The sequence below is a fragment of the Heloderma suspectum genome, chromosome 1, assembly GCF_057233095.1.
Source record: "Heloderma suspectum isolate Gila_16-S chromosome 1, 16-S_ref, whole genome shotgun sequence".
Taxonomy (NCBI): domain Eukaryota; kingdom Metazoa; phylum Chordata; class Lepidosauria; order Squamata; family Helodermatidae; genus Heloderma; species Heloderma suspectum.
Genome location: NC_139458.1, coordinates 384,898,798 through 384,922,435, shown reverse-complemented (window position 1 = coordinate 384,922,435; position 23,638 = coordinate 384,898,798). Strand labels below are relative to the sequence as shown.

General features: G+C 43.9%; 1 protein-coding gene across 1 annotated transcript in view; it reads left to right on the top strand.

Moving 5' to 3' along the window:
* The window catches only part of MOCS1 (molybdenum cofactor synthesis 1), a 52,548-nt gene that overhangs the window by 16,027 nt on the left and 12,883 nt on the right, over nt 1-23,638 (top strand). The window contains exons 3-9 of the mRNA XM_084828537.1: nt 729-896; nt 3,050-3,214; nt 13,007-13,068; nt 14,433-14,544; nt 15,088-15,203; nt 16,721-16,831; nt 21,881-22,001. Of these exons, the coding sequence (XP_084684663.1) occupies nt 729-896; nt 3,050-3,214; nt 13,007-13,068; nt 14,433-14,544; nt 15,088-15,203; nt 16,721-16,831; nt 21,881-22,001 (855 nt within the window). The remainder of the gene's footprint in view (nt 1-728; nt 897-3,049; nt 3,215-13,006; nt 13,069-14,432; nt 14,545-15,087; nt 15,204-16,720; nt 16,832-21,880; nt 22,002-23,638) is intronic.

The following is a 23,638-nucleotide window of genomic DNA, read 5'->3' as shown; positions in this document are numbered from 1 at the left end:
TCAGGGACTGGAAACAAAGGCCTCTGCGGAGAGACTGAAAGAACTGGGCATGTTTAGCCTTCAGAAGAGAAGACTGAGGGGAGATATGATAGCTCTCTTCAAGTCCTTGAAAGTTTGTCATAGAGAGGAAGGCCAGGATCTCTTCTTGATCATCCCAGAATGCAGGACACGGAATAATGGGCTCAAGTTACAGGAAGCCAGATTCCAGCTGAACATCAGGAAGAACTTCCTGACTGTTAGAGCAATACGACAATGGAACCAATGACCTAGGTAGGTAGTGGGCTCTCCCACACTGGAGGCATTGAAGATGAAGCTGGACAGCCATCTGTCAGGGATGCTTTGACTTGGATTCCTGCACTGAGCAGGGGGTTGGACTCGATGGTGTTGTAGGCCCCTTCCAACCCTACTATTCTATGATTCTAGGCCCTCCTCTTGAATTGCTTTCTGTGAAGCATCTGTCATCTGATAGTGGGTGGCTTCTCCTGTAGGAATCTACTCCATGAGAGATGGGGGTGATAGAATTTTCCCCTTTTATAAAAAGGCAGAAATGGAAATTACATAAGAACTGCATATTCCAAAACACAATATCTATAATGTAAATTTTATTTTCAGGTAAAGTATGCTTATTTACTGAGTAAATTATGTGCTTGGATTTATTCTGTAAGTATTTGGAGAAGAGATATGGATAGCTGAGATTATGTTGCATTTCAATTTGCTGCTTGTTTCAGGTCAGTACTGTATGCCAGAAGAGGGAGTTCAGCTAACTCCCAGGTCTGAACTGTTGAGCACCCAGGAGATCATCACTCTTGCCAGGCTTTTTGTGAAGGAAGGTGTGGACAAGATCCGGCTGACTGGGGGAGAGCCTCTCATCCGGCCTGATGTGGTTGACATCATAGGTATGTCCTCATGTATACTTCTCTATGTAATGTTCACAAGTGCACAGAGCTTAATTTAGAGCAGAGTACCATGCTATGGAAGAATGCTACTTGTAGTGCTTTGAGAATTCAGGCAGATCTATAGGTATACATTGCTGTACACAAAGCATAATAACCATCTTCAATTTCAGATGCTCTCCTCCAGATACGGATGTTGCAGTGTAGAGCGCCTGTCTTCAGGGTTCCCCCTCCCACCTGGTTTTCATGGTTTTCCTCGCCATCAAATTGGTCAGCCTCCTCTGTCTATATAGGGGCCTCGTGTGGCGCAGAGTGGTAGGTGGCAGTATTGCAGCCGAAACTCTCCCCACAACCTGAATTCGATCCCAGCGGAAGCTGGGTCTTGGGTAGCCGGCTCAGGTCGACTCAGCCCTCCATCCTTCCGAGGTCAGTAAAATGAGTACCCAGCTTGCTGGGGGAAAGGTAGCCACGACTGGGGAAGGCAGTGGCAAAACACCCCGCTATAGTCTGCCATGAAAACGCCAGCGCAAGCAGCATCCATCTAGGGGTCAGTAATGACCCAGTGCTTGCACAGGAGGAACCTTTCCTTTTATTTTCCTCTGTCTATTGAGCATGCTCAGTCCTCATGGAGCTGGTTGTGGGAGCAACCCCCCCCCCAGGTTTTTTGTACTTCTGCAAACTTTAGGGTTTCCCCAAGCATGCTGGTACCTCCCTTTTGTGTGGGGTGCCATTTTGGTAGCATAAGAACTGGCATTTGGACAGTTGAGATCATGCTTAGGATACTTATTTGTATACATTTATATACTGTCCCATTACAAAGTTTTCTGGGTGGCTTACAATGAATAAACATAAAAACAATTTAAATACAGACTAGAACATAAAACTATAAAATCAAAAGCAATGTAAAATACAAAAAAAGTTATATAAAAGGCCTGGGTGATCAGAGAGGCCTTCACCTGGTGCTGAAAAGACCACAAGGATGGTGCCAGTGAACCTCTGGGATGGCTGTTCCATAATTGGGGTCCCACTACTGAAAAGTTAGTAGTTCTCCCTGGCCATCACCTGCTTCACTTTATTTGGTGGGGGCACTTGGAGGAGGGCCTCTTAGAAAGATCTTAAGGTTCAGGTAGATACATATGGGAAAAGGCGGTCTTTCAGATTACCTGATCCCAAGCCATTTATTTATTATTACATATTATTACCGCATATATGATGGAAATGGGCAGTGCAGGATTATTTCCTTCAGTTTTGTCCTGGTCTTATGTATTTCAAGGGTTTTCTTTTCTCATCTTCAGAAATTCTGAAAGTTAGTAAGTCAATCTCTATACATCCAGGCCCAATATGACTCTTAGTATTTCAATTATCTGAATAAATTCACTTCCCAATAAAACAACATAGTACATGTATAACATTTCCCTCCTTGTTAGTTTGACTTTGTATCTTGCATTATTCTTTTATAAACATAACTTCTGTGTAGGAAAGGGTATGTGTGCTGTCAGTATCGAGTGCAGTATGTTTTCTGTGGTACGGGGTTGTCCAGCTTCTTCAGCTGTAACCCATAAAACACCACACCATGCTTTGTATGTGATCTTATGCTTGCTTTTACCTACATAGATATAATGTCTATGGAGGAAAATGTAATGTATGAAAGGGCTCTTGGCTACTGTGGGCAGGGAACACGGCTCAGCAGTTGCGCACATGCAGAAGGTCCTGGGTTCAGGCTCTGCTGTCTGCGGTTAAAAGGATCTAATAGCAGGTGACAGGAAAGACCTCTGCCTAAGTCCCTGGAGAGCCACAACCAGTCAGCCCAGTATTCTCTACCCGAAGCGGACATGATATAAGGAGCTTCCTGTGTTTTTATCCAAGTTTATGGATGATACGAGAATGAAGGAGGTAAATTGTTTTTCCAGGAAGACTAGGTTAAAGAAACTGACTCCCATAGACTCACTGAAAAGTATAGCAAGCAGTGATGCGTATAGTTATCAATGCAAGTTCCATATTGGGGGTGTGTGATTTGCACATGTCAGTTTTTTTCACCCCCTCCCTGTGCTGCTTGTTTTGTTTTATGACTCACTGATACATCTAACTCTCTGGGCTTTCATTGTCTTGTTTTGCTAATGTTCTCTCCCCCCGACCCCATTGCTGTGTTTTCCCAGCTCAGATGCGCAAACTAGAAGGGTTGCAATCCATCGCTGTCACAACCAACGGTATCAACTTAGCTAGGCTATTGCCCCGGCTGAAGGAAGCTGGCCTAGATGCCATTAACATCAGCTTGGACACGTTGGTCCCGGCCAAGTTTGAATTCATTGCCCGTCGAAAAGGTACAGCTGGAGCCTCGCTGTGATTTTTCCAGTAACATTATTAGCAGTGTCGTCATTATATCTTGCATCGTGTCTGCCTGAGTACCAAATGGTATGGAATGGGAAACTGAATCTAATTTAGGAGAATGCACACTTGATCCATACTTGATCATGACCTTTTCCATTCTGTCTTTTGCAAGCAGGACTCATTTTTCATCACAGTCCAGTGAACAGAGAGGAATATACATGACTTAAACCTGGGATCACTCAGTGTTTGTGTGACCTATATATCATTTTTAGCACAAACAGCTAGACTTGAGAAGGCTTGTCATGTACACTACATAGACAGGACTAATGTGGAGGCAAAGGAAAGAACTTAACAAAGGAATAGTGATGAAAGGAAGTATGGGAGACTTAATTGGCAGTGCATGGTGGTTTAGGAAAAGCTCTGCTGCAAAAGACAAGTTTTGACTTTTAAAAAGGGGAATTTATGGGTGCTAGCTTAACAAAGAGCAGGAAAGAGTTCCATTGAAGAGAAGCTGTATGTGGGGGAAGAATGCAAGGGCAAAACATAAATACCTCATAGCAAATGAACTCCAACTGAGAAGAGAACACAAGAAGAAGAGGAGGAGATAAATAGGGACCAAAAAGTAGAATCTTTTAAATGGTACTGAGTTTATGTGAAATGTCTACAGAGGCGGATGGCAAGGGCTGATGTGGTCCTAGCAACAGGGGAGAGAGGATTTATCAGCAAAGGCATTTTGAGAGAAAGTAAGACATTAGTTCCTTAGTTTTAGCCATTGTCCATAACAATAGCAGTAGAATTCCATAAGGAAAATCCCTGCAATATCAAAAAACAAAGCTTAAAACAAAACAAGGGTCCAATTATCAATTAATCATATGTCAGGTATCCAATTTGCAATCAACTACATTTGCACCAAAATCTTTTGGTTGGCATCTGGAAGCAGCCAGAGCAGTAGTAGCTGTAATTCAAGTAATCTTTATTTAGTGTTAGCAAACAGAAATTCTGTGTTTGTTGATATGACCAGCACTCACACTCCTTTAAATAAATGACAAAGAAGTGTATTTTGCACTTTTTTGTAATGGGACCACATATCATATAGTGTAGAATATCTTCTATATCTTCCTCACTGCAGATACAGTATTGCAAGTAAAAGGCACATTACAATATTTCCTGTCCCATACAGCAGAGGGCATTTGCTGAAATCTCAGTAGTGTGAGAGCTTTTTTCCTCCAGTCCAAATATTTATTGTTTCATTTATTTATTAAGTTTCTCATTCATGCAATAACAAATGTTCTCTAATAAACCAATTAAATGTTCTAGGCCATAGTAAAATGTCATTGTTGATTATCTGAGTAGTGTTTTATTATGAGCCATTAAGGCTAAATAATTCTGAATGATGTTATCTCTCAGCTGGTTTTAAATTCCAATTTAGCAGCAGATTCTAGAATCTACCAAAAAATACCTGTGGAAAAACCATATGCTTAGATCGGTTGGGTTATTTTCTGGGCCCAAGTGGGTTGTTTGGGGGGATTTAATTATTGTTCTTGAAACTATATTATCCTCTGAGGACTGCCATCTGTCACAAGAATGAAATTCAGCCAGCAATGAAATAAATATAGATATATTGTCTTTGCTACTGAAAGCATGCATGTTTGATTTCATAATAATATTGAAGATGTTACCCTAGGAGGTTTTTAAGACTGTATTCTGGGATGACTCCACATCAGTGGACCATAAAAAACCCGTATGATCTGCAGGTATAAGTTCAATTCTATAATTTTTTGAATGGGCACAGTTTGTTTAACCCTGTAAGTTCTTCAAACTTTCAATTTTATATAAATGCAGCCTTCTTTCCACCCATTACCCACCCCCATAAAAGGGAAGGTGTTTGTTAGTAAACCTGAAGGAGCACTCCTTAACTCCTGAAGTCGTGTCCAACTACAGGATCTTTATAGATATTGGCACCCTCAGTTTTAGAAATATCTTCTATATTTCTTCTGTCAGTTGTGTCACAAGCTGCCTTGATATCCACAAATGCATCATAAAGGCCATTCGTCATTGTATCAACATTTATAGATTAAGTGCTGAATCCTGTGCTTGAGTTCTGCTAGTAAAGGGCCCCAGTATAGCGGTTCTTTTGGCAAAAAATATGCCAGCAAAAGTTGGCTCCTGCCATGTGTGAGCAACATGCGGCCATCGATGCTTGCACAGTCCCCAATTAATGGTGTTTCCAGGGATTCTAGGCGGGGTGGCTGCCATTTTTATACTTGCTTTGGGATTTTTGGTTTCCTCTCCCGGCTGAGGACATAACAGGGTACAGCAGCCATTCTGTTGGCATAGCAGTATTTATTTATTTATTTATTTATTTCTATACCACCCAATAGCCAAAGCTCTCCGGGCGGTTCACAAAAATTAATACCAAAGAGCACACAATAAAACAATACAAAATATATAAAACATTAAAACCACTGTAAACAATACAAGCAGAATAAAACCTAGCAGGAGTGCAGGGATTTAAAATACAGATTTAAAACAGCAAAGCTAAAAGTCTAAAGAGCTAAAATGCTAAAATGCCTGGGAAAATAAAAAGGTCTTCACCTGGCGTCGGAAAGAATACAATGTAGGTGCCAGGTGAACCTTACTAGGGAGCTCATTCCACAGCCAGGGTGCCACAGCAAAAAAAGCCCTCCTCCTAGTAGCTACCCGCCTCACTTCCTTTGGCAGGGGCTCACAGAGAAGGGCCGCTGAGGATGATCTTAAGGTCTGGGCAGGCACATATGGGAGGAGACGATCCTTCAGGTAACCTGGCCCCAAGCCGTTAAGGGCTTTGAATGTTAATACCAGCACTTTGAATCGGGCCTGGAAATGGACTGGCAGCCAGGGCAGCTGGAAAAGTACCAGCGTAATATGAGCTCGCAGGCCAGTCCCTGTTAACAGTCTTGCTGCCCTATTTTGGATCAGCTGAAGTTTCCGGACCATTTTCAAGGCAGCCCCACATATAACGCATTGCAGTAATCCAGACGCGAAGTTATCAGAGCATGGATAACTGTAGCTAGGCTATCTCTGTCCAGATAAGGGCGTAGTTGGTATCCCAGCCTAAGCTGATAAAAAGTGCTCCATGCCACTGAGTTCACCTGTGCCTCAAGTGACAGTTTTGGATCCAAGAGCACCCCCCAGCTACGAACATGAGCGGGAGTGCAACCCCCTCCAGAACAGGTTGAATATCACCTAGCCGGGCAGACGAACCGCCCACTAACAGTACCTCCATCTTGTCTAGATTGAGTTTCAGTTTATTGGCCCTCATCCAGTCCATTTCCATGCCCAGCCCCTGATTCAAAACAGCCACTGCCTCACCTGGGTTTGATGAGAAAGAGAGGTAGAACTGGTTGTCAGCCGCATACAGCACCTCAGCCCACACCTCCGGATAACCTCCCCCAGCGGTTTCATGTAGAAGTTAAACAGCATGGGGGATAAAATAGAGCCCTGTGGAACCCCATGGCATAATTGCCATGGCACAGAGCAATAATCCCCCAGCACCACCTTCTGGAATCGGCCATCCAAGTAGGAGCGGAACCACTGTAGTGCAGTGCCTCCAACTCCTAACCCAGACAACCTATCCAGAAGGATACCATGGTCGATGGTATCGAAAGCCGCTGAGAGGTCCAGGAGAATCAACAGGGTCGCACTCCCCCTGTCCCTCTCCCAGCAGAGGTCATCCCACAGGGCGACCAAGGCAGTTTCCATTCCAAAACCAGGCCTGAAGCCCGATTGAAATGGATGTAGGTAATCCGTTTCATTCAAGAGTGCCTGGAGCTGTCCTGCAACCACCCGTTCAAGCACCTTGCCCAAGAAGGGGATGTTGGCCACTGGCCTATAATTGTTAACATCCTCCAGGTCCAAGTTAGGCTTTTTCAGGAGTGGTCTGATTACCGCCTCTTTTAAAGAGGCCAGCACCACTCCCTCTCTCAAGGAGGAATTTACAACCTCCTTGACCCATCCCCTCCTTATTTGATTTAATAAGCCATGAAGGGCAAGGCTCAAGCACACAAGTGGTCAATTGGACTTGGCCAAGCACCTTGTCCGCATCCTCAGGCCTCAAAAACCAAAACTCATCCAATAGAACTGGACCAGATGGTGCTCTGAACGCCTCTACCAATGGAACTGCATTAATTGTAGTGTCCAATTCATGGCTAATCTGAGCGACTTTATCTTCAAAGTGCCACACAAACTCGTCACAGCATGCAACTGAGGGTTCCACAGTCTCTCTCCCTGGCGCAGAATGTAACAAGCCGCAAACCACTCAGAAAAGCTTCGCTGGACGACACTGAGAAGATGCAATGCTGGTGGAAAAGAACTGTCTCTTTGCCACCCTCACCGCCACAGAGTAGGCTCGATAGTGAGCTCTTACCTGTATTCGCTCAGACTCAGCACAAGTTTTCCTCCACCTGTGTTCTAGCTGTCTCCCTTCTTGCTTCATTGCCCTCAGCTCAGGTGTATACCAAGAAGCTGGCCGGGGTCTGCTCAGAGGGAGAGGGCGCTTGGGCACGATCATGTCAACCGCCCGAGTCATCTCTGCATTCCCCAGAGCAACCTGGGCTTCAACAGGAGCACCAGCCATACCAGCAGGAAAATCCCCCAGAGCCTTCTGGAGTCCATCGGAATCCATTAGCCTCTGGGGGCAGACCATTTTAATAGGTCCCTCACCCTTGCAGAGGGGGAAGGCTGCCGAGAGTCTAAACCTCAGCAGGAAGTGATCTGACCATGACAAAGGGACAGATGTTAATTCCTCCACTTTCAGGTCACCATCCTCCTGCCCAGTCGAGAAAACCAGATCAAGTGTGTGTCCTTTTAGATGCGTTGGGCCGATGACATGTTGGGACATCCCCATGGTTGTCATGGCAGCCATGAAGTCCTGAGCCAGGGTGCAGGCTACAGCAGCCTCAGCATGGAAGTTGAGATCCCCCAGGACCATCTTCCTAGTGGTCCTCAACACCAAGTCCGAGACCACCTCCATCAGCTCAGGCAGGGAGTCTGATGGGCAGCGGGGTGGGCGGTACACCAACACCCTAATCTGTCCCAGGTACCCAACACAAGGTACAAGCACTCAAGATCTGTACTCGAATGAGCAGGAAGCCTGGAGAGAGGGACTGAATTCCTATAGACCATGGCAACGCCCCCTCCCCGACCCTCGAGTCGGTGTTGGTGCTGCACTGAGTACCCAGGAGGGCACAGCTGGGAGAGAGTGACCCCTCCCAGTTCCCCCACCCAGGTCTCAGTAATATATACCAGGTCAGCCCCCTCATCCACAATCAAATCATGGATGAGGGAGATGTTATTTTGGGCCGACCTGGCATTCAGCAGCAGCACCACCAGACCCGAGGGCAAGCCGGTAAGGCCGCCAGGAACCATCTGGTTGAGGGAAGAACCAGAAGAGGGGACAGCTGTAAGGTGTCTAGCCCCTCTTCTCCTCAGCTGGCCTGTTAATCTCCCAACGCCATACCTCCCCCTACCCGTGACCACAGTTATGGTGGCACCTCCCCGACCCCCTGAGTTGCTCAAAGGACTTCCCAGGCACATATTAAAATGTTAGGATGTAAAATATAAAACAGTATAAAAATATATAAAAGAGAGCAGCAGCTAAAAAGGAGCAGGTAGAATCTGTGTTTGCCCCTTTCTTTCTGGTCTTTAATGCTGCTGCCCTCTGCTGCTGCTATTTGCCGCTGGTATCTCTGGCTGCTGATGTCTCTGGAGAGGCGGTGGGTAGATCTTCATATGCTCCTCCATGTGTCTTCTAAGTGCAACGCCAAGTGCAGTAGCATCCCCCCCCCTCCCCCCAGTGTAACTGCTGTATAGGATTTCTCAATAAATGTACAAGTACAAAACTTTGCATGTTTTAATGAAGGCTCAGTGATTCAAAAGACATTGCATAACTCCATTAATGTATTAATGCATCAGACAAAAGAAATTATTTGCTGCCATCTATCACACTTGAAACATCCAGCACCTACAAAGTTAATTCTAAGTGTTGGTTGTCACTGTGATCATATGGGAGCTCTTCAAAATCCATAAAGCTGTCAGATAAATGCAGAAGAAAAGTGGCTGCTATTCTACAACAGTAGCCCAGGAAGCTTATATGAAAGTTAAATCCCTATTTTTATCTGTGGGGGGAGGGAGGTTTGGAGATAGGACAGAATGGAAGACCAGCAAATACAGACATTGCAACAGTTTAGATGAGTGGGGCTGGGATTATTGGCAGGGGTTTCAGTGGTAGGAAAGATAAAGATGTTGAAAGGGGAAGCAGAAAGACTTGGCAATAGCCTGGATGTGGTGGGAGTAGCTGAAGATGAACCCAAGATTGTGTTCCTGGGAGACAATGGAAATAGCACCTCTCTACATCTTCTCTTTCAGATGTTCAGGCTGTGAGCAGTGTTGCTTCTATAGCCAAAACCAAACCACCAGTGTACAAGGGAGGAGCTATCAACAGGCTTGGGCGGAACCCCAAAGTTTGCAAAAGCACAAAAAATCATTAGAGAAACCCCTGAGGGAGCACTCCCCCCCCCAAAAAAAAAGAAACAGCCCTGTGAGGACTGGACATGCTCAGTGTCCACAGAATGACTGACTGGGGAGAGGATAGAAAATGGATGTGGTGGTGGTGGAATGGAGTAACTAGAATCTTGAACAGAATAACTCCACACTGCAACATTTTGTTGCAGTTTCCACTTGTTTTCTCTCTAATGTTATTAGTTCTCAAGGTTTTAGCTGCCACCACCAGCAGACTCTTTCCAAATGCATTTTTCTTACACCATCTTGCCTTCGGCCCCATCCTTCATCTCGCCATCATATCCACCTGGATGTTCCACTTGACATCCTAAATTGCACATGGGAAACATAGCGCTGATTTTTTCCCAAGCCTCATCATTTGTCAGTGTAAGGGACTGATAAAAGTATGGGGTGTAAGACTAACCCTTTGGGACCTTGAAGGAGAGGTGAAGAGTAGCAGGAGCAGCTGTTCCTTTTTTTCCACGCAATCCCCATTGGGCCATTCTGTGGCAAAGGAGGAATGCCACTAAGCTGCTGATCGCAGCGCCACCACACCACCGTTTGAAGCAGTGGGCAAAGGGTTTGTGCATGTAGAAGGAAGTGGAAATCCCTTGCCGTCGCCTCTTATAATAGTAAGCCTACTGGCTCCTCCAAACACTAATAGAATTCAGCCATATATACACAAAAGATGCAGAGAATTCTCCTCCCCACCACCACAACCACCATACGCACACTTTTGTGGGGGGAACAAACGGCCCTGTGAAAGTGCAGTGGGGGAGAATATTTGGCCCTAAACTTGGGTACGGAGTGCACACACTTCCCTTTGGGCTGTGGTTAAATGGGGTTTATACTGGTGTTTGCAGATACAGGTATAAAAGGTTTTACTTCGTGTGTTGGAATTTGTTAGGAAAAAGCAAATGTTGACTTCACAGTCTTAGGGTGGTGAGAGGCAGCGTGGAAACAGGATTAATATTGCTTCGTGAGAATCTGACATGCACACCGAAGTTGAAACCAGGCTTTTGAAAGGAAGCAAGTAGTTTCAGATTTCAATGTCTGTAGCCTGCTGTTTACAGGGGAAATGCTCACCTGTAGCCACTAGATGGTGCTACTGTATCATTAAATCAAGTTCATACGGGGTTGGGGGGACCAGCTTTTAAAGTGATTTTAATAGATTCAAGATGTTTGCACATTTCCTTTGTGTTATATTTAGTTGTTGCTAAATCTGGATTGTGCTATGTATGGGAATCTCTGGATAGATGGAGCGACCTGTCCTTTGAGTACCTGCACTTGAGTATGAAACAAATCCTGGAATCCTTATTGTGTTCGGACAAAGCCAACCTGATTTTCTGCAAATCCAGTGCAACAACCACTCCGTTGTAATGCCTGGAAAACGTATGGCTTTACCAAAGTTTTGAACAGTTTATTATAGTTTGGTCAAGCAACTATATCTGCTTCTTGTGAAGACAGAAGACATTAAATAGATGGGACTCCAGACTGTTATGGTGCTTTGTCAGAGACAAACTGTGAGAGCCAGTGTGGTGAAGTGGTTAAAGTGTTAGACTAGGACTCAGGAGATCCTGGATCTAGTTGCCACTCTGCCATGAAGCTCACTGGGTGACTTTAGGCCAGTCCCTGACTCTCAGCCTAACCTACTTCACAGAGTGGTTGTGAGGATGAAATGGACAGCAGGAGGATCACATAGCTGCCTTGGGTTCCTCGCAAGAGGAAAAAAGGTGGGATATAAATGTAAAAATATATAAAATAAAAAATAAATAAACCTCACCCAAGTACTTTGTAAATCACAAGATGTGATGATGGCCACAACTGTAAATGGTTTTGAAAGGGGATTAGGCAAATTCATGGAAGCAGGAAAGTCTGTTGATGGTTAATAGTCATGATGGCTGTCTGCTACCTCCAGAATCAGAGCCAGCATTCCTCTGAATACCAGTTGCTGAGAACAAAAACAGGAGAGCCCTCATGTGCCACTTGAGGGCTTCCTAAGAGGCATCTGGTTGACCACTTTAGGAAGCAGGATGGTGGGCTGTTTAGGCATTTGGTCTGATCCAGCCTTTCCTCTCACCCTGAGTGGGAGAGTGATGTCTGGAGAGGGAAATTTGGGCTTGGGTTTATTCTCTGCAGGGGTATGATCTATTCCAATGTAGGGCTAGCTCTTGTCTTTGCAGATTTTCTCTGAATTACACATTAAGAAAACAAGTGAGCTGGTACAAATTGTCTAGACATCTTGTGTGACTGGTGTGTTTGTCCTATGCTGATGCATTGTGTTTTGATGACTGTTCTCTTGGTTCTAAATGGCTTTCTGCCTTTCCTAAAGTCACACAAATGTCCTTCTTTCTGACCCGCTTCCCAGAGCTTCCGTGAGCATCCTATTCACGAGGGTAACTCTGGAATGTTTATCACTACATGTTATACTCTCAGCTGCCATGTTTAGTCTGCAAGCTTCTTTTATCAGTGTAAACCTTGCAATTGATGTCAGAGGTTTTCTGAGGCACAGGATGGAAAAGTAACAAACAAGCTTTGACATCAAGCAATTCCTGTGTCATTCCAAGTTTCTTATTTCAGGCTTATACCTTTTCTCAGACCCTTTTCCCATCCATCCTGCTATTTCCCTTATCTCTTGGAAGAACAGAGTCTTCCCAGCAACCCACCACCCAGGAATTGACATCAGATGAAGTCTACCTACTTGTCAGAAGCAGCGTATAGGCCTCTTTACTTGAAGAATAGAATCCAGGGGATTGTGAAACTGGTTCTGTGAGCACTAGGGATGGCTAGACCTGGATGGGGGGGGGGGGGTTTCAACAGCAGCACATCCATGCCACATGACAGTTGCTTTTGTATCTGAGCAAAGTTTCAAAAGCAGTTTGAGGTGTGTGTGTGTATAGAGTCATCCATTCAGTTAAAAAGAAAAGGCTTCCCACTGGGCTAATGCAAACTCCTTGTGTGAATATAAGCAGCATTTTGGATCTTGGTCTAGATGTCCAGACTTTCCAGAAGCAATGGCTGATAGTTGGAAGTACGTTCTTTTCCCCATGAGCTGGAAAAGAAGATAACCATACTGTTCAATTGAAATGGAAATATTCATAACTTGCCACAAAAATACAAAGTATGACCTGTAACATATTTGTGTTAAATTCAGTTTATATTTTTAAAAAGACCCTTCATTATTATTTTTAAAAGAAGAACTATTTTATCCTTCCAATGTTACAGTTGGTCCGTGTCTTATGTTTTAGGTTTCCACAAGGTGATGGAAGGGATTCACAAAGCCCTTGAACTTGGATATGATCCTGTTAAGGTGAGAATATTCCATGCTACAAATCTTGAGCTATTTATTCATCATCACAGATAATAAGTTCACTGTTGTAAAATTTTATTTATTTATTTATTTATTTCTATACCGCCCAATAGCCGAAGCTCTCTGGGCGGTTCACAAAAACTAAAACCAAACAACACACAATAAAACAATTTAAAATATATAGAACATTAAAACCACAATATAACAATACAACCACAATAAAACCTAGCAGCAGTACAGGAGTTTAAAATACAGATTTAAAACAGCAAAGATAAAAATTTAGAAAGCTAAAATGCCTGGGAAAATAAAAAGGTCTTCACCTGGCGCCGAAAGAAGTACAATGTAGGCGCCAGGCGAACCTCACTAGGGAGCTCATTCCAGAGCCGGGGTGCCACAACAGAAAAAGCCCTCCTCCTAGTAGCCACCCGCCTCACTTCCTTTGGCAGGGGCTCACGGAGAAGGGCTGCTGATGATGATCTTAAGGTCCGGGCAGGCAGATATGGGAGGAGGCGATCCTTCAGGTAACCTGGCCCCAAGCCGTTAAGGGCTTTGAATGTTAACACCAGCACTTTGAATCGGGCCCGGAAATGGACCGGCAGCCAGTGCAGCTGGAAAAGTACTGGCGTAATATGAGCTCGCAGGCCAGTCCCTGTTAACAATCTTGCTGCCCTATTTTGGACCAGCTGAAGTTTCTGGACCATTTTCAAAGGCAGCCCCACGTATAAGGCATTGCAGTAATCCAGACGAGAAGTTATCAGAGCATGGATAACTGTAGCTAGGCTATCTCTGTCCAGATAAGGGCGTAGTTGGTATACCAGCCTAAGCTGATAAAAAGTGCTCCGTGCCACTGAGTTCACCTGTGCCTCAAGTGACAGTTCTGAATTCCAGATCTATATCTCATGTATTTGTATTCTCTTTAATGATTATTAGTCATATTTGTTTAAACAATACATTCCTAACATCTGTTTGTAGTCTGTGTCACCATTCCTGAATCAAAAATGGAAAACAGAAGTGAGTGTACACAACCCTCCCCAACCTGGTGTCCTCCAGATGTGTTGGGCTACAGCTTCCACTATCCCCAACCAGCAGGGCCGTGGCCATGCTGGCTGGGGATGATGGGAGTCAGTCCAACACCAGGTTAGGGAAGTTTGGTGTAGAGCCTCCATCCTGATGATCAGGTTCTGGAATAAATTCCCAGCCCCCAGCTTTTTGGTTCTCCTTTAGACAAAAGTTAATGAAGAATTGCCCTTTTTCGGTCTTCATCCTGAGCCCTTATCTGGATGGCAGGTTATGCTGTCATGCTAGTGATGTTGGAAGCCGTGCACCCCTTGGCTTCAGTCGACTGTCCTTTGATTTCCTCCTAGGTGAACTGTGTGGTTATGAGAGGCCTCAACGAAGATGAGCTGGTAGATTTTGCGGCTCTTACTGAGAAGCAGCCTCTGGATGTGCGCTTCATAGAATACATGCCCTTTGACGGTGAGTGCTTCAGCCCTTGGCTGTGCTTGGCTTGAGAGGATGACATATCGCATCCACTTTACAGTCCTTTAGTTGTTCCCACAACATTCATGAAAGTTGGGTAATTTACCTTCCCATTATATACTTTACTAACAGATAGAGAAACTGAAGCTTGATGAAGATGTTTTTATAGCTTAGACCCAGTTCCACCCATACAAAGGCCCTTGAGTATTGCACAAACCACACTGAAAAACTAACAGAACGGCAAGCAGTATTCTTGTACAATAGAATGGGACTTGCACAGGTTTCTGCTTTACTTGCTGTCTTTCACTGGTTCTTAACTGTTCTTCTCTGCAACGCCTTCAGTCCTCCATGCTCTGCTGCTCCTGACACAAATGTCAATTTCTTGGGGAAGGGAACGGGGAGGGCATACAAACATAACTTTGTATGCAGAATTTAATCAGATCACAAAGATATGCCTTTTGTGCTGTAGAATTTCTAGATTCTCCACACCAACACTGTTAGACACACCGATCAGTAATATTGGTTCCCCTCTCATTCTAGGCAACAAGTGGAACTTCAAGAAAATGGTGAGGTATAAGGAGATGTTGGATACAATCAAGCAAAGATGGCCAGAGCTGGAAAAGCTGCCATGTGAAGATGTCTCTAGCACTGCCAAGGTGGTTACTAGCATGATCAAAGGAGTCCCAAAATTTTATCAAAATTCAGGGCATGCTTATAAGCCAGCTGAGCCAATGCCAATGAGATAAGCTATTGAAAGGAAAAGTGAAATGGCTGCAATTGTCCTCATAGACACCTCGCCACATATTTTTGGCAATTATGGCCATCATGATTAAAGGATTATAATACTGGAAGGAGTCTGTGGCCAGATAAAAATAGCCTAAATGTAGCTGAAGCAAAACTGTTTGATGTGCCGTAGAGAAGGGTACACAGAAGATTCAAGTATACATCTGGTATGATGAATTTTAAGGCTAAGAAGCAAAAGTGAGCTGTATCTGCAAACCAGATCTCTTACTATCCTACAGGATAGCTGAAATTAGCTCCTAATTTGCTGTGGAATGATAAAAAAAAACCAGTTTGTCTTTTCCTTGGATAGTTAAGGTTATCTTTAATTGTGTCCATGCTGACCCACTGAAGTTAGGGATGCTTCAGACATGGTATTTTTCTTGCACAGATACGAAAGTTGTAAATATAAATACAACCACATACTTGTGGTTCATGTGGCATACATATCACATGAGTTTCTCTCTTGCCATATGTAGCACATATTGGAAACTGTTAGGTAACGTCATATGTGAAGCAGTCCTCAAGATTGCTTCATATGTAACAAAATTCATACATAGAAAACACATGAAGGGGAAAAAACTCTTATTGGTGTTTAGATCATCATGGGTAGTAATTGTACCCACCTGTATTCTGCTGGGCTGTATGTGCATTTTTTAATTTAATGTTTTCTGCAACGTTTCCATTTTTTTCCAACTACTTAAACATACAGCAAAACCAACATTCCACTAATGGAAAGAGTACTCAACAGGAAAGAAAAAATGGGTGAAGAAGAGAGAAAAGACAGTAAAAAATTTGATGATGATTAGGGCGAAAATAATAGAAAATAATAGAAAACCTATACACATGGTGTACAGATTCTGGGAATCCATGTCCAATTACAGTTTTCCAGAATGTGTACAGATGGCTAAATGTAGGTACAGCCAGTTGTTACACATGATCTGTACATGGTTCACGTCACATTTTACTGCAGTGCTACCAGAACAGTCGTCATGGAATCTTCCGTTCTGCATACATTGTAGAACAAAGTCACACAATCAAGTATCACAAGAAAATAAGAATCCTGGTAATTCTGCTGGCTACTCTTTATCAAACATGCCCTTGCATAGTGAAAGTCATACAACCACAAGAAGTGGTTAGCTGTTTGTTTTCAGTATTACACACATAACAGGCAATTTTTCATCTCATGGTGACACTTCCTTCTGTAAATTCACCTTAGATTCAGCCTGTAGATATGGCGCTGCCAGTATCCTGTAGCCATCTCCCATTTAATTCGCTTGAAGGGCCCAATGCTAACGAGGGCCAGCCAAATTGATAATTCAAATGTTAATGAAGATGTCCTTCAACTTCTCTCTCTGCTTTATCTTTCTTGTCCATGTCTGGGTCATGGCAGCCATATAAGGTACCACATTTTCAGGGGCAAGTCAGCTTCATCACCTCGATGTCTGAGCACTTCTGTGGATCCTGTAATCGACTGAGGATCACAGCTGATGGAAACTTGAAGGTAGTAGCATCCTGTTGTTGACAAGCTAGGATGTTTGAATGCATGCTAATATTTGATTGATTATATAAGCTCCATCATGTGCACGCAGACAAAATTGGCACTGCATCCAAAACAGGCCCAGAAGTCACTGGGCGAATGCTGCCTAAACACAAGTGGTAAATCAAATGACAATCCCTGTTGCATCCTACTGTAGTTTCTTTAATTTACTGCTTGAAGGAACAACTGTACCTTTTTGCTCAGCTCTTGCTGTTCCAGAAATATTGCCTTTCTTCCATCCCTATTTTCATTCTGCACCGTCTTTAAGCTATAAAACTAACTGGTGAGTAGCCTGCAAAGATAAACACGTTGTTGAGCTTTTTATGTTAAAATCATCTCAAGTTGGCAACAGGCTACTCCCAGTAATGAGAGCCAGGGGGCTGTGGAGGACTTGGTTTTTCTTCTTTCCCAATATCCAGTTTCACTGCAGAGCTCTGCGTGATCTGTCTGATCAGGCATGTGTTGCACAGACTGAGCAATCGGAGGGAGAGATTGTGTGTGTGCGTGCATGGGGGGCTGCGGGGTTGTAGCTGGGAGAGGATGATCAGTGCTTCTTGCCAAATTAAACTGTTGTGCATTTGAAATTAGTTTCAGTTCAGTGTTGGCACTCGTGTTCCAGCCCACCTCATGATGGCAGCTAGCGTTCTAGTACTATCTGTCAACACCAAGTTAGAATGAGTTCAGTAGCTGAAACAACTTGTAGAACTGGATCTTAAGTGTCCCTAAAATATGCAAAGCAGAGCTTTGGTTCACAGTTGGGCAGCCTTGGGTAAAATCCAACAGAGGTTCTACTTAGAGTAGACCCACTGAAGTAAAAGGGACTTAAGTGAGTTGTGACTAACTTAAGGCTCACACATTTCAGTGGATCTATTCTAAGTAGGACTTCTGTTCAGTTTTACCCCTTGTATTCAGGCACTTTCCTGGTAGCCATAGCTGACAAGAACATGTATTCTGATGAGTGAGTGGTCTGATAGGGGAGGGAGTGGAGTTCTTTGTCCCTCCTCCAGGTTGCCAGAGGAGGCAAGCCCCCTCCTCCACACCCAACACAGGAAAGCAACAGGCTGCTGGAAGAGAGGTGGAGCTCTGTGTCCCTCCCCTGCCAGTCCCTAGTAAACAAAAACATACTAGTAATGTCTGTGGGCTCACAAGGCTGAGAGACTGGGATGGATTCAGCAGTTGTTACATGGTAGCCTTGTCAATTGAAATTTTCGCCATATGGTGGCTCACCTTTTCACTCCCTAAGCCTAATAGCACACCGTGAGAAGAGAACTCCTATATACCAGTATTACTGCATGATTGAATTGTTAGCAAGTTATTCAGATCCAGTCATTAAATTGTTCAAGGGGGACTTACCACATTTCCCAGGAAGAGGGAGTCATGGTTGTTGCAAGAACCTGTCATTTGTTGTGTGCACCCAATGAAAAAAGAAGATAGGATCCCCAATTAGAATTCTACAAAAACACACAAGGTTCAAGGAACCTTACAGAACTGTAATTTACCAATAATTATTGTATGAAAAGAGTAAAATTTATAATAATTTGAAGACACACACATATATATATATATATATATATATGCATGCAAGCAAGCAAGCAAGCAAGCAATTAAGGCACAATCATTTATGCACTCCAAATTGTAGAGGAAATCAATAATTGCACTGCATATTCATTATATCAGCCATATCAGTCAATTACAAAGGAATAGTTCCAATACATCATATCCGCCATCTTGTTCAATGGAACCCCATTGTGTTACCGTTTCGACTAGAAATAGTCTTCCTCAGGAACTTTTCTTAATTGTTATATATAACGCACTCTGAAATCTAATATCACCAAAAAATTCAATTTCCTTAATATTGTAAATATTCACTGGTGTACTGATCAATTAAATAAGGCCAAATAGCCAAGCATATTATAAATTGTGAGCTGATTAATTCATCTGGAGAGAACTTCAATATTGTATTAAATGTGGAAATTCTGAAAAGACTCATAGACTCATGAAACATATATATTCTCAATCTTACTTATTCCCCAAAGATTTGCTAGCAAAAAATAATTTTAACCTGATTTTCTCCAACTCAGTCTTTCTCTGGAACGTCCTTGTGCTTCGAAAGCCAGTCACCCCACAGAAGAGGTAACGCTGCCAAAGCAGCCATAAGTCAGGAAGTGGAATCAGCCATATATATACACAAAACCAGGCACAGTACATATGCTGGTGTATATGCATTGGAATTATTGATTTCCTCTGCAATTTGGCGCGCAGAAATGATTGTGCCTTAATTGCTTATATACTTGTCTTCATATAAATTTGTCATGTGGAAGCAGTTCCTCGTCACTTGCACCATTTTGAACGTATACCAGTCTCTTGTTATATTTCAGTGGGCGCACCAACCCCCAAGTGCTGCCTTTCATTGGCCAGGCTTTCATTGGCTGGCCTTTCTAACAGATATTAGTGAATGATTGATCTTAGCTGTTAACATCGTTCTGGCATTTGTGAACAGTTTCGAATAATTTGAATTTGGAGCAATGTACGCTTAACAGTTTTCTTGATGGTCGTATGTGCCTTTGAGAAGCGGTGTTCTGTGACAAAAAAGTGAAAGCTGAGATCTGTCGATGCTGGTCTCCCCAAGCAGCCAAAGCTTGCCATTGGAAAACGCCATCATAGAATAACCGCAGAACACTCATTGTGGCTTGATATCCACTGCATCAGCCTTCCCCAATCTGGTCCCCTCTAGATGCGTTGGACTACAGCTCCCACCATTTGTTGGGAATGATGGGAGTTGTAGTCCCACACATCTGGAGGGCACCAAGTTGCAGAAGGCTGCAGTACAAATTCTGTTTAAACAGGCAACTTTGCTGCAGCATTTGATGCTGCACGAGTTGCTCACCTGGGCCGGCATCAAGGACAGGGTTAGTTGAGCACCTGCTGAGGACTACAGGCCAGCAGGGGCCCACTTCAGTCAGGGGCCTGTTTGAGTTGCCCCTTCTCTTCACCACTGCAACCTGCTTGTTCACCTGCCTCTCATTCTTGCCAACGCGATGGTGGTGGTGGTAAGTAGGAGCACTACTTGCTTTCTGGCTCCCTGCCGCTGGATGCCGCTGCCTACTTGCTGTCTGGCTCCCTGCCTGTCAAGCAAGCGAATGGAGCAGTGATGAGAAAGAGGATGAGGAGCAATAGCAGCTGGAGACCATGGTGGCGGAAAGGTAGACTCATTGAGGCCCGAGGGCCCTCCAGAATCTGGAGCCCTAAGCTTCTCTAGCCATTATGTGAGCCATACTCTGTAGATTACCCAGCACCCATGTGTACTGCAATTATGGAATAGCATTTTTTTTAGGAGAGAGTGGCTGTCTAGCTTCCTGACGATTCTTCCTCCTCCTCCCCCCCCCCACATGCACGCACGCACACCTCCAAGTTTTCCTGCAGCTGAAAAAATGATGACTGTTGTCTTGTTTTTGTCAGGGAAGCCATTACCATGTCCCCAGTTGCCAGCAGCTTGTAAATATAACACGATGAGCATTGGAAGAATGCTCATGCTCTTTATTATAGCAGAGTTCAGGTCTGAGACAAAGGCGTGGAGCTTATTGGTGCTTGTAGAGGGAAGCATGGATGGGAGGTGCATCTGGCTAGAGAGTTCAAGCATCAAACCCATGCCCATCTTTAATCCAGTGCTCATGTTCTAAGAGTGCCTTCAGCAACTTTCCCCCTTCCAGATGGGGGGAAACTACAACCTCCATCATCCACAGCCAGCATGGCCACTGGAAAGATGGGAGTTTTAAAACAACCACTCTGGTGGACGCCAGTTTGTGGGAGGCTGTTGCCAGATAAAGGCTGCCTTCACAAGTGGAAACCGCTGCTCAGTGTCTGAACAGAATCAGGGCGGGCAGCACAGTCCACTTCCAGCAGGCTGCCCACCTTTATTGTGCTCTCACACTGCCACCACCATGACCACCGCTATCCTTGCAGCCCGGGATGGAACGCCCTTGAAGGTACATCCTGGGAGGTGGCAGACCTGTCAGCCCACACAATCCCCGCCTGCTAAGGCTGTGGAACTCCCAAGGGAGGCTAGGTTTGCTCCCTCTCTGCTGTCTTTCTGCCCGCAGGCAAAGACCGCTTTATTCAAGAAGGTCCTTGGCCTGTAAGTGGGTCTGTTGGATTGGGTGCTGCTTCTATTTTGATTGATTGATGAATGTTGTTCTGTAATTGTTACATCCCTGTGTGGCAGCCTCCCAGCCTGGAATAGCATAGATGTCTGGCTGCCTTTTCAAGATAAGGATCACGCTAGCTGTCAGCCCATGCAATCCTTGCCTTCAAAGGATTCATTGCCTTCAGCCACTTCCCCTGGCAGGATTGGGGGCAGGGGGCCCATTAAGTCTTCTTTTGTGCACACCCCTTGAGGGGTGTCAACGCTTCTTTGGGCACCTTGAAGGCCCCCGATTCATTCTCAGGGTGAGCAGCCTTCTGCTCTCCCATCCCTAAAGTTGATTTAAAGATGAAACATTTTGAGGCTGTTTTCATGAAGTTTTCCCCCGTGTCACCGACACTTATGCATCCCCTCTCTTCCTCTACTGCATCCTCCTTTCAGGTGAACCAAGGTCTACATGTTTGGGTTTTATTTTGTCTTTCTTGTACTGTATCACTGTTCCAGAACAGATTTTTTAAAATATTTTGTCTGATATAGATTCCACTGTAACTCACAAGGTCTCTGTCTTTGCTTTGGCAGCATCGAGAATTGGTGCAAAATTTATCTTTGATAATGTAGTTGACTGTTCTGGGGATGCCTTGTTTTAATGTTTTTTTAGCTGTCTTAACTCTCAGATTATAATTATCCATTTAAATATGGAAGCAGTTTATTCTAAATGAATGTAAATGAATTTTAAATAATGTATTGTGAATTTTAGTTTTAACCATTTTAGATTTTGACTTCATGCTGTATTTCCTTAATTTGTTCTAGTTGTTTTGTATACGTGAATGGCCTATGCTCCACTATTAAATGTACATTTACCAATCTTTCAGGTGTGCCTTTTTGGAAGTTCAGAAGTGTCCTTGCGGGATCACTTACGTTCTAATGCCACAGAGGAAGAATTGGTTGAAATCATTGGTGCAGCTGTTGGGAGGAAGAAGAAACAACATGCAGGTATTTCATTTTATGGTGGGGCTTTTCCCCTCCAAGTAACATAGGTCATATTGTACACACCATTTAAGAGCAAGCACAGACAGTGCAGTGCCCTAGTCTATAACAGAATACATGATCAATAGGACTTGATCTCTTTATCTGTGTATTTGGGGGTTCAACTATTTTTTTTAGCATGAAAGGATCTCATTTTATAGAGAGCGCAGGACAGGAAGGCCTGGCGTGCTATGGTCCATGGGGTCACAAAGAGTTGGACACGACTGAACAACAATCTCATTTTATGCTGAAGATGTTATGTGCTTCTTGTCCTAAGTGGCAACTGGTCACTATAGTGGATTTTCTCTCCCCAGCACTGCCACTACCTGTGGGGTAACTGCTCCTTCACTGAGCAATGCCACCTATGGGGTTTCTTGTTTCCAGCAAATGCTTATATTTCAGGGCCTATTGAACTCTCTGCCATTATAACTCAGGGTTCCCCAAGCTGGCCCTTTTCTGCTGCCACCAATTAACTTAGAATACTATAAATCCTCCTAGTAGCATGGTATAAGAGGCTTTGGTGTGAGATGGACACCAACACTAGAGATGAGATGAACTGTTAAACAAGTTAATTTATGAAACAGCTATTTTCTACATAATACTAATATTATAATACATTATACTAATATTTACTTTGGAGTTTTCAACAGAATGCTTAGTGACAATTCTTAAGGAGTCAAGAGAGACTGTTGCTATTAAAAGCCTCTAATGACTTCTTTTACCTCAGGCCACATTCCCTAAACCTTCACCCCAGCAAATACACCGACAACCAAGTCCAGTTTCCAGGAGTAGTCTTCCTCTGAGACCAAAGCTGCTGTTACATTTCTTGCCACTTGTTATCTGCTGGCAGATATAACCTTCTTCTGGCAAGATCGTAGGGCTGCCTCCTGGCATAACACAGCCACCTGCTCCCTACACCTGATCTTCACCAGCCACATATGGTTATCCCACAAAGAAAGAAGAGCTTAATATTCAGGCCTTAGCTGTTCATTTTCTCTTCTGCTTCTAGTCCTTCTAAAACACCACACACCAACCAGCAGACCTTCTCCCTCAGTGACTACCACAGATGAACTGAATCCCTCAACTGTCAGCTCCTTAATTGCCATTTCCCAACCGCTCTTTTCCACCTAGCTAGAATCCCCAGTCAGTCAGGATCAAATTTACCTGATCCAGGCCCTATCTAACCATATTCAAAGTGATTGTCTCTCTCCCCCGCTTCAGAATGTCACTCAGCAACTACTACACAGGCCTTTTACAGTAACAAACAGAGGCCTCAGTCCTACTCAGGTACGTTGTAGCCTCACGGAGGCCGCACGAAGTAAACATTACATAACAACAGTTATAAACAGGGCATTTCTTCACAGTCACTTTATTTTTACCTTTGCAACTTGGCTTTTAGTTCCACCTAGCAACTTAAAACAGTGTTGATGTTGTGACAGTTTGAAAGTTTTAATTGTGGCAAGCATTGTATTTATGACATTTGGCATTATTCTAGTGTGTTTTTTCTTTCCAGTACAAGGCAAATACTACTGTTGATTGTGGATTTGAAAGGCTAGAAATGTAGAAAAGCCAAGTCACAATGAGAATTCTGTGAACTCCATTCC